This window comes from Hyla sarda, chromosome 4 (assembly GCF_029499605.1).
Source record: "Hyla sarda isolate aHylSar1 chromosome 4, aHylSar1.hap1, whole genome shotgun sequence".
NCBI classification, from domain to species: Eukaryota; Metazoa; Chordata; class Amphibia; order Anura; family Hylidae; genus Hyla; species Hyla sarda.
This window is the reverse complement of record NC_079192.1, coordinates 315,151,631-315,163,767: the sequence shown is the minus strand read 5'-3', so window position 1 is coordinate 315,163,767 and position 12,137 is coordinate 315,151,631. Positions and strand designations below refer to the sequence as shown.

At 40.1% G+C, this 12,137-nt stretch overlaps 1 protein-coding gene across 3 annotated transcripts in view; it reads right to left on the bottom strand.

The window, feature by feature from the left end:
* PPP2R2B (protein phosphatase 2 regulatory subunit Bbeta) overlaps positions 1 to 12,137 on the bottom strand; it is a 390,278-nt gene that overhangs the window by 11,212 nt on the left and 366,929 nt on the right. For all 3 annotated transcript variants that reach the window (XM_056574869.1, XM_056574870.1, XM_056574871.1), the window contains one exon: positions 426 to 603. In XM_056574869.1, the coding sequence (XP_056430844.1) occupies positions 426 to 603 (178 nt within the window). The remainder of the gene's footprint in view (positions 1 to 425; positions 604 to 12,137) is intronic.

Sequence of the window (12,137 nt, the reverse complement as noted above, 5' to 3'; positions counted from 1 at the left end):
ATACCTCTTATTAATTGACCTCTACAATGCCGAGATACTAGTTTAAAAAGATTAAAATCAGGCTTCGAAGCCCACTGGGTGTGCCCATCTGCTGCTAAATCCCAGCAAAGGTCAGCTCCTATATGAGATAGTCATTCCTCTCTGAGACGTCACCTCCACTACCACCGATTGACGACCACTAGGCTGTACTGTAGCCCATGCCTCTCCTCTATAATCCAAAAGCTGAGGGGAATGCCCAGTGGGCTCCAAAGCCTAATATGCATCTCTTTTTAAACTCCGATATCTTGGCACTGGAGAGGTAAATTAATGAAGAATATATATAGATTCAGGGTCAAAAGTCCAATATAGTCACGGCCTTGCTTTATACCTTAAAAACCTGTTGACAGGATCGCTTTAAGAGTAGCTCATCTCTACCAAAAGGATACTGAAACTTCGATTTGTTATCTCTAGGTTCCACAAGTTTATTCGGAGGTCATCTGCTGACATGTATGTTTCATAGTCGCTGTTTACAGATATTGAGTTAATGTGATATGTGTGTGCATTTGAAAACACTCTTCTTGGGGTGGCCTCTACCATCAGATCCATGGGCCTTAATACCGGGACCTGAAATGACAAATCAAAACCTTTTAGCAAAAAAAAAAAAAAAAATTATAACACATACATATTTCTCCTAACTCTCAATCTGTGTCTACACACACACTGTATATATGCTTGTGTGTATATGTATATACACAAAAAAAAACAAAAAAAAAAAACACACAATTAGGGTTTTAGGCCGATTGATAAATATGTCTCTGTACAAATGTTTCTGGACCCAACTGAATGCATATTATACCGTACATACATTGTGTGTGTGCACCATTGCTCAATGGTCTGGTGTTTATCCTAGCGCCAACATTCCTATACAGGCTAGACAAAATAATAATAATAAATAATAATAATAATAAAAATAAAAATAATAATAATAATTTTTATTATTATTATTATATATATATATATATACATATACACACACACACATACACATTATATATATATATATATATATATATATATATACATATACACACACACACATACACATTATATATATATATATATATATATATATATATATATATATATATATATATATATATATACACACACACACACACACACACACACATACATATATATACATACACATACACTAAACGGGATGAGTATTTAACTCAGGGCGAGTTCACCACTCCTGGAGAGACAGAGCTTTTAAGGGCCACTAAGCACTCAGCAGGCATTCTGGGTAGGGGAATATGCAAATCAGCTCATTACATCACCTTTTCAGGCGATGTTCCCTGGTATCAGCTTAGCTCCAGTTACGGAATATAAAAAGCTAATCGGGATTAATGCCAAGCCAGAACTCACTCTCTCTATATATGTTATAGTTCATATATATGTGTGTGTGTGTGTGTGTAAATAAAGAGAAGGATAGCGCTCACCACTTCAGGTTGCTTCAGATGTGATGCTTTATTGCATGGAGATCAACAGTAGCAGCATACAATGGAAGGATTAAGTGCAGCGGGTGCGTCCGCACCCGCTGCACTTGTGCCTTCCATTGTATGCTGCTACTGTTTATCTCCATGCAAAAAAGCATCACATCTGAAGCAACCTGAAGTGGTGAGCGCTATCCTTCTCTTTATTTACACATATTGAACTTGCGCTTTGTGCACTCCAGGATTTAGCACCCCACTTACTCCAGCATTGGGATTTTTTATACGGATTAAGGTTTAATTTGCAAGTGCCGGAGTATTGGACTTTTTCTATTGTAATACACACACATATATATATATATTTTTATATATATATTTTTTTTTTTATTACCATGGTCTTAAAATGATCTACATTTTGAGGCTACATGGTGGAAAGCTGTATAGTGTTAAGGGACAAGAAAGTACAGCATGCTATAAAGACACCGGAGAATCATTCAGCTGAGGAAATGGATGCACAGAAACTGCATATTTGATTTCTTTCGGGAATCTATGCTCTCAATATAACGCATCCTCACAGAGTGCAATGAGCCATTCCATTGCTATTAGGGAGGCCATACAACAGCATGTATGTCTGGAGTTTATTACACTCAACACTGAAAACCATAAAAAAGCACACAAATTAAATCTGGCATATTTATTTATGGACCAGACATTTGTGTAATATGCGTCAAACAGCTTGATCAGAGTCCCTTACAGATAAAGGACAAGAAGCTAATGGATATTTATGTAAACCAATGACATTTTAGGTGAGTTTTTTTTTTTATTACTACAGCATAAAAACTTTATGCTCACAGATTGGGGAACTGTAGTTAGAGCAACTCCTTTAAATACTTTCTTTATATGTGGTGGTCATCTCAAGCCACTCACCTCAAGATATGTCAAGTCAAGAGGAATACTATGGAAGGGCACATCTGTATTTATGAAGACAGACATGTTCAGAGAACAGACTCGACTCCCTCCCCCTTCTCTCTATGGAGCCACCAGAGATAACCGAGCTCTGTACTCTGCTTTCTCCAGCAGTAACATGTGCCAACCCACCGCTCCATACCTAGGGAAGGTAAAGATTCTTCTGGATACCACCAGCTGGCATAGGCAGTTCTTGGCGGAGATTCTGGTTTGGCTAAAAACATCTTGAGCTGCTCATATTAAGAGATGAGTGGTCTGAGATTCTGGTTTGGTTAAAATCCTTAGTCATGTTTCAAGGCTCTTTGATAGAGATGAGCGAAGTTACAGTAATTCGATTTGCCACGAATCTCGCAGCTCGTCGTTTGCTGACTTTATCCTGCATAAATTAGTTCAGCTTTCAGGTGCTCCGGTGGGCTGGAAAAGGTGGATACAGTCCTAGGAATCCCTCTCTAATTTCTGCAGGCTTAAAGGGGTTCTCCACCATAAGGTGATTTTAGTACGTACCTGACAGACAGTAATGGACATGCTTAGGAAGGATCTGCGCTTGTCTTGGGGATAAACGGCTATGTTGTGAGATTACCATAACACTGTGGCTAGCTGTTTGTGAACTGGTATTTCCTGTTTGACATTTTTTATTTTTTTACTACAAATCCCACAATTCCGTCTTCCTTCCTCCCACACATCAGCCACCCCACCCATTGAAACATAAGTGAGCTGCATCCATTCAAATTAGTGTTGTTTTCAATCAGGGTGCCTACAGCTGTTGGATTAGTTGCAGATTGATCCCTCCACCCATTGAAGCAGCTCCCTGTCATCAGGTGACTAGTGAGTCAGTTCTCGGACGCATTGCAAGCTGGGAAAAATCTGAGACAACAGTAATTTTGTATGCTGGTAAAAATAAATATTGGAGTGAAAATCACAGAAGAATTGTGAGAAAACCGTCACACACAGGTACAGACACTATATTATGAATTACACTAACTTTACAGCCCCTGTAGCATAGTCCAATAAAAAAATCCTGGAATACCCCTTTAAGTCAGCAATTGCTGTGCCAAGAAGTTTGTGAGGAATCGAATTGCTGTAACTTCGCTCATCTCTACTCTTTGACATGCATTGACATACAGAGAAACTGTCTCTGATGGATGGAACACATTGGACTATTTTGTATACCGCAAGGCAAGATAGCTTTCTGAGCTATTACTTTATTGATAGTCGTGTAGTCTACAGAGTTCATGCCCACCAGTATCCCTTGCTTCTTGTACTAAAGGGGTTGTCCCGGAATTTATTTTTTATTTTTTTTATTATACTAATGGGCCCAGACTGCATAACACGCAAAAAAAAGCTTATGCAGCCTCCGGTACCTGGTCTATGCGGAACTTCCCCTTCACGGCGCTGCAGACGTGACACAACATCACTGGCGAGCCAAATCGATGTCCTGACTCAGTCCATGACCTGCAGATGCCATGTCACATCACTGCTCAGCCAGTCTGTAAAGGGGAAGTATGGCAGAGCATGGACACAAATACCTATATATCATTTCTTGTTTGTTGTATTAGGCAGTGTGTGCCCCCTTTTAAGCAGAGTCTTTAAACCAGGTTCTGCACAGTATTAGATGTGCTGTAAAACAAACTGTACCAAAAGCAGCGCAGAACAGACTATAGCGCTATAGGAGTTCAGCTAGGGTTGTGTGTAGCCAGAATATTGACTTATTTTGGTACCAACCAGCAGTATTCTTAACAATTCTATGAACATGGGCTCCAGTCTGTACAACATTCTGTGTTGACGCTGGCAGCAATACAATCCGAGTAGAGATACAGGCAGCCTTGTTTTTTCCAGGTCAGCCATAAAAGCCGAACGCTGGGAGCACATCCAGCAGCCTAGTAGGAACAGGATTTCATTTTGTGGTCAATGCTTCAGACAACTGTGCACCATGGAGGGAATTTTAAGCAAAGCCAACAGTGTCCCAAGGTTCCATATTTTCATCAAAAATAGACAAAATCTCTGACCCAGCCATAGAAAAAAATGAGGCAAGAAATTATTCTTAATATGTGTAAAAAAATAATAATATAGAAGGTAAAAACATTGAGGCGCAGATTTATCGATACTATAACATTTTGTGTAATGTTCTACTAGATGGTTTAAACTGCGGTACATTTAGTACAGGGGATCAAGCACGTGCATCCTTAGACTGCTTAGTCCAAGTTCAGATCACCCATAAGTTGGCTTAATTTAATGTGCCACAATATGGGTACATGAAGTTGCACCCATGCCATGTCCCTTTATCACTAACCCACCACACTTCCCAGGTAAGCCACACAATTTTTATGCAATGGACAAGTGTGTCTAAAGCACAAAGATGGTGCAAGTCAAGTATACTTTTTGCAATAGGAAATCTGTCCCAGGGTATGTAGTGCATCTGGGATGCAACAAAGTATGATCACTAGTAGTCCCTGACCTACACCTATACTAATGCCATTATCGCATTGTCCTTACTAGCATTTTTTTCCCAAACAGCCATAAACAACCATAAACATTACGCCTCGCCACACTTAGAATATGCTAACTAAGTATTTTACTCACATCTCCCCGTCATTATTCCATCTCCTGATTGGTTCTGAACACATGGTTATCCGGCATAGGGCAACAGTAACTTTAATGTAAGGAAAGCGACAGAAGTTGTCAACTTCTATCCTCCAGTGTTCTGCCATGTTAACTTACTGGTCTTTTATATGCTAGATTATTGGAGTTTTAATATATTATTAAACTGGTTCCAAACCTTCGTGTTCACCAATAAATTGTGAAATCATGTTGTGAAGTTATATGGTTTCTGAGACTCTAGATTTCTTCACATAAGCTATTCAGACTGCCGTACAATGTTACAACTTCAATGCAAGAAAAAGGAAATTGTCCAGCGCAGGTAGGTGAAGAATGGAGCTGCTTTATTACGGAATCAACTTCGGTACATGGACAAAATGGACAAAGGTGCGCGTTTCGGCCCTGCAAACAGGCATTAGTATGACTATAGTCTGCTTCATATCTGCGGGGTTCTGGTTGCTTTTAGCAACCAGGATCCGCGACTAATACCGGAGAATGCTGATCGGGCTGATGTCCGGTATAAACCCTTTATACGCCGCAATCAAAGTTGATCAAGGCATCTAAAATGGGAGAATACGCCATCTGTTAGCTCAGCAGAGCTGTTTGGGATCGCCGTGGCATCCCGAACAGCTGACAGGACAGCAGGAAGTGTCTTACCTTGCTCCCAGGTGTCTGATCGGCGTTTGATTGCTCCAAGCCTGAAATCCAGGCTTGAGCAATCAAGCACAGAAAACACTGATCAATGCATTCCTATGGCAATGTGTAAGAGATCAGCGCATACAGTTTTATAGCCACTAGAGTGGGCTATAACACTGCATAAAAAAAAAAAAAAAAAAAAAAAAAGTTTGTGTGATGTAACCCCTTCCCTAATAAAAATCAGAATCACCCCCCATTTCCCAGTGTGCAAATAAAAAACATGTGGTATCGCCATGTGCGTAAATGTCCATACCATAAAAATATATCAATTAATATATCATTATATCAATAGTGTATTTTTGGTCACTTTTTATACAATAATAAAAAAAAAAGTGATCAAAAACATCCGATCAAAACAAGAATGGTACCAATAAAAACTTCAGATCATGTTGAATAAAATGAGCCCTCATACCGCCCCGTTCGTGGAAAAATAAAAAATAAAGTTATAGGGGTCAGAAGTAGAGATGAGCGAACTTACAGTGAATTCGATTTGTCACGAACTTCTCGGCTCGGCAGTTGATGACTTTTCCTGCATAAATCAGTTCAGCTTTCAGGTGCTCCGGTGGGCTGGAAAAGGTGGATACAGTCCTAGGAGACTTTCCTAGGAATGTATCCACCTTTTCCAGCCCACGGGAGCACCTGAAAGCTGAACTAATTTACGCAGGATAAGTCATCAACTGCCAAGCCGAGAAGTTTGTGACGAATCAAATTTACTGTAACTTCGCTCATCTCTAGTCAGAAGATGACAATTTTAAATTTATACATTTTCGTGCGTGTAGTTATGATTTTTTCCAGAAGTACGACAAAATCAAACCTATATAAGTAGGGTATCATTTTAATCATATGGACCTACAGAATAAACAAAGGTGTCATTTTTACAAAAAAAAATGTACTACGTAGAAACGGAAGTCCACAAGTTACAAGTTAGCATTTTTTCTTTAATTTTGTCGCACAATGATTTTTTCCCCCCATTTGGCCGTAGATTTTTGGGTAAAACGAATGATGTCATTACAAAGTAGAATTAGTGGTGCAAGAAAAAAAAAAAAAATCCATCATATGAATTTTTAGGTGCAAAATTTAAAGGTTTATGATTTTTAAAATGTAAGGAGGAAGAAATGAAAGTGCAAAAACCGAAAAAAACGCTTTGTCCTTATGGGTTTAAAGGGGTACTCCGGTGGGGAAAATAATTCACATCAATCAGCTCCAGAAAGTTGAACAGATTTTTTTTTTTATAGAATTAATTTACAAATCTTAATTCTTCCAGTACTTAGCTGCTGTATGCTACAGAGGAAGCAGAGTTCTTTTCTGTCTGACCCCAGTGCAGGAGAGGTTTGCTATAGGGATTTGCATCTACTCTGGACAGTTCCTGACATGGACAGAGGTGCCAGCAGAGAGCACTGTGGTCAGACAAAAGAAAAACTCAACTTCCTCCATCTGATAATTTATGTAAGGATTAAGATTTTTTTTAAATAGAATTTACACATCTGTTTAACTTTCTGGCAAAAAAATTTCCACCGGAGTACCCCTTTAACCTTTCTAATATACTTCATAAAAAATTTTATTTCTTTTTTTTATAGAAATCATGGCTTACATAATCATGGCTTTGTCAAAGCTAAAGCACAGGCATGGACAAAGTCCTGTAATTGGTGGGCTAGCACTCCTCTGTCTGATAGGGCAGGCTAGCACTCCTCTGTCTGATAGGGCAGGCTAGCACTCCTCTGTCTGATAGGGCAGGCTAGCACTCCTCTGTCTGATAGGGCAGGCTAGCACTCCTCTGTCTGATAGGGCAGGCTAGCACTCCTCTGTCTGATAGGGCAGGCTAGCACTCCTCTGTCTGATAGGGCAGGCTAGCACTCCTCTGTCTGATAGGGCAGGCTAGCACTCCTCTGTCTGATAGGGCAGGCTAGCACTCCTCTGTCTGATAGGGCAGGCTAGCACTCCTCTGTCTGATAGGGCAGGCTAGCACTCCTCTGTCTGATAGGGCAGGCTAGCACTCCTCTGTCTGATAGGGTAGGCTAGCACTCCTCTGTCTGATAGGGTAGGCTAGCACTCCTCTGTCTGATAGGGTAGGCTAGCACTCCTCTGTCTGATAGGGTAGGCTAGCACTCCTCTGTCTGATAGGGTAGGCTAGCACTCCTCTGTCTGATAGGGTAGGCTAGCACTCCTCTGTCTGATAGGGTAGGCTAGCACTCCTCTGTCTGATAGGGTAGGCTAGCACTCCTCTGTCTGATAGGGTAGGCTAGCACTCCTCTGTCTGATAGGGTAGGCTAGCACTCCTCTGTCTGATAGGGTAGGCTAGCACTCCTCTGTCTGATAGGGTAGGCTAGCACTCCTCTGTCTGATAGGGTAGGCTAGCACTCCTCTGTCTGATAGGGTAGGCTAGCACTCCTCTGTCTGATAGGGTAGGCTAGCACTCCTCTGTCTGATAGGGTAGGCTAGCACTCCTCTGTCTGATAGGGTAGGCTAGCACTCCTCTGTCTGATAGGGTAGGCTAGCACTCCTCTGTCTGATAGGGTAGGCTAGCACTCCTCTGTGCTCTCTCTACTGTCCTCATTTACTGGACTTTGTCTATGTCTGTGTTTCAGCTTGTATAAAGTCATGATTTCTCTAAAAAGGAAATAACATTTTCTTATGAAATATTAGAAAGGTTATTGCTTTGCCAAGATTTTCCACTGGAGTACCCCTTTAAGATAACCATGTTTGAAGCTAAAACAAGGGAGTAAACATTTAATGGACCGTTTGAGCACCCCTAACCAAACGTTTTCCGCTCACCCACTGTAGACCATTAAGCAAAGATCAAGCCTGTCAGGAGAAATGACTTCACTCCGCCACATTTCCAGCTGACTAACAAAGTACTTCTTGAAAATCCTATGTCACAGCAGTCAGCTGAACGTCAGATAGACTCCCAGCCAAAACTGGAAGTGTAAGCACATATTTGAAGGTATGTGATTTATGCTGATTTCCTAACAACCATTGAAAGGGATTTCATGCCCTCATTTCCTAGGAATCCAGCGGCTGTTAACCATGGCAACCAGCAGCTCAAAGGGAATTTTCATTTCAATGAAGCACTCCTGCTTTCAGGCCTCCAGATTTGGAACGTGCGGCCCATTCATACCAAATGTGAAATAGTCGTCGTGAATAATGTATGCACTATACGCCCGCCGTAAAAGAACAAACAGAAATATCAAAAGGTTATGGTCTTTCATGCTTTTGGACTATCAGATTGAGAAAATCCTTGCATTCTTTCATGATTTCTAGAAATAACCGCCAAGGCTCCAGCATACAGCTCCTATCTCTTCATTTTCTCTATTACTACGGCATAAAATATCTCGGAAAGATCCTAATATCCGTAATCTGTTTCTGTGCTCATAAATCCCTACATAAATGAAAGCATTTGCATGATTAACAAGAACCTAAGTCTGTAGATACTTGTAACAAGTGAAAGTAATTATCCGTCACTCACATTAAAGGGTATTACAGATGGATTTATGGGATATGGGATGGAATAATTATACAGTTTGGTGCACAGCTTACACACCAAGCAAAGTGGAGGAATTCAGGTAGTGGCCAATCTGTATTCTTAGCTTATCAATGCTGCTCATTAATATGCAAAATATGAGTTTAGTAAACACTAAATAAGGCTCCTATAAGGCTGGAGGTATTCGAGCGGTTTTCTTCTAATAAAGCCTCCACTTTGTTGTACTCGTTCCAGTAAAATCATGGGGGAAGTTTCTAAAACCCTTGGTGATCAGCTGTAAATTTGCAGCCGGATATATATTTCCTTGGTAGCAAAAAAGTAATCTTGCTAGTGCCGTTTGCCAGGTGTGCCAGAGAGTACAAATGTCTCTAGGCCCTTACAGTCACATACAGGGATGACCAAATCCTGTTGTCAGACTCGAAACCCACTAGGCTTTTCAACAAGCGCAATCCCAGCACTACTAAACTGTGTATAATTCTTCAAAAAACAAAAACTATTGCATAGGGCAGAGTTTCCCATCCAGAATGCCTCCAAATCCATAATGTATAGAATGCCTGGACAGCCTTTGGCACTGTTCATTCTTTTTGGAGAAATCCTCTTGAAAATGCATTGCCGTCTATGGAGACTGCATTTCTGAGCGGTCCCAGGGAACATGCTATTTGCGGAATGTCCGCCTGTTTTCTAGGGAGACATTGTGAAATTATTTCACCATGTTAAAGAGCGCTTAGGATCAAGTTCACATGTCATTTTTTTGCTGCAGATTTGCTTTGGCAGGTTTTGCTACTCCTTGATATCAATAGCCAGAAAAACCAGCTGCAGCAAAAATATAGTGTGAAAAGACCCTACTGCTACATTCACACGGCGGAAAATATGCCGAATGTCTACCTGGAAAACATGGGCTGACGTTCTGCACATCTGCTTGTCCTGTTGGCACTAGGACTGTTTGAAGCTACGCCATCTTCAATGCAATGCATTTCCGTGCAGAATCCACAAAAACAACAAACCTATTCGTTGTTTCTGCTGATGCCGGAAATCGGAATGCTGCAGATGTGAAGCGGTGTTCAATCATTTTGTTTACAGTGTAATCTGCAGCATCAAATATGGGCAGGATATTGTAAGTTTAAATACACCTTTCGGGTAGGGTCACATACAGGTTCTTGATACATCCTTCAATTCCCTACATATGTGGGATTATAGTTCAAATATTTAGAGAAATATTTCAGTCAGACGGGCGTGAACTTTTAGAATTTTAAAAATGAAAGCAACAATCAGGTGATGGGTGGGAATATACAGGCAGGGGGTGTGAATGTTGTACATTGAGGGGCGTGGATGCCTAATATACACCCCCTGACTGTATAATCCTACCCATCAAGTAATATCCACTCCCGAGTGTTCAAATTAAGTTCATGCCCATCTGACAGATTCCCTAAATTGTCAGACAAACTATAAAAACTCTCCTATCAATAACTGGAAGGCATATAAAAAAACTAAAAAAGGTGTGTGATCCGGGTACCTTAAGATCTTTGACAATGTAAACCAGGGTTGGCCACAGGTCGTCCAACGCTTAGTGGCCACTGGAAACTGTAAAATATTATGATATTAAAATATAGCTGCAAAATTAAAAAGTTCAAATATTTTTTTTTATTAAGTTTTGTTATATTTTTGTTTAAATTTTTATTTTGCTTGCTATATTTTAAAATCATAACATTTTACAGTTTCCATTCTGTCCACTAAGCCGTAAAGAAGACCAGTGGGCAACCCCCCAAAAAATTACCTATTGTTTAAAAATATGGTTCACCAAATATTTTTTTAATCAAGTTTTTTGTTATATTTTTTGGGTGAACCATATTTTTACACAATAGGTAATTTTCTGACACATTCCCTTTAACGTGTACTACAAATTCTTAGGTGCACAGATTGTACAACGGATCACAACCTGTTCCAGAGCCAACAGCTGTTATTCTATGGTCACTGAAGAGACAGTGGCCCTCATTTACTATTCTAAACCAGACTTCTTTTGTCGGGTTTTTTTGTCGCATCTTTGTCTGCGCAATGTTGCAGACATCGTGCGCCAGTCTGCGACACGATGCAACATTTTTTCCCGACGGACCCGATGTGGATTCTCCCGAACCCAAAAAAGGGGCGGAACCCGACATTTCTGAGCTTTCCCACGTATTTATAAAGGTTTCCAACCCGAATTTGTTGAATTGTTGTGGCTTTTTTCCCGACAACTCTGAGGAGTTGGAAACTAAAACCAACAAAACCCACGTGCGACAAACAGGATGAGACATAATAATAAATACCAGGGGAAAAATGCAGTCGGGTAAGAAAGCAAGATAGAAAATCTGGTTGTAAGTCTAAGTAAATGAGGGCCAGTCATGTTGTTCATATTCTGACTTCACAAATACAAGAGATGGCAGGCCTGTTACTTATTGTTAAACCTGCAGGCACATATGAGGCATTACAGAGTAATTATATTGGGGTAACCAAGTTTAACTTATCACATCAAAAACATTAAGAAGCTGTCAAATAAAATAAGCCACTAACAAATTCAATTAGTCCCTATTTTCCAGAGGAAATCCGGCAAGATTTGATTCTTGGGAACGGTTGTATTTAATTGGAATGGAAGGAGCATATTTCATAGTATGATAGAAGTTAGTGATCCCATCAGTGCGCCATTTAGCCCTTTCTTCTCTACTGTTCATTACCTTGAAAGCGGTAACAAGCTGTTTTATGGGAAATAGACACGCAAATCGACTACATAGTTACAAAAATCTGAGCAATAAAAAAGAAAAACCTGACAGCTTTAATGTTAAAAACATCATGAAATTTTAGAGCACGCCAATGAAGATTTACACATTAGAAAATGCTATATTTCATCAGCCATTTAGCCGATTATTTGTGACAGTGTTCATTCAACATGGTTTCTC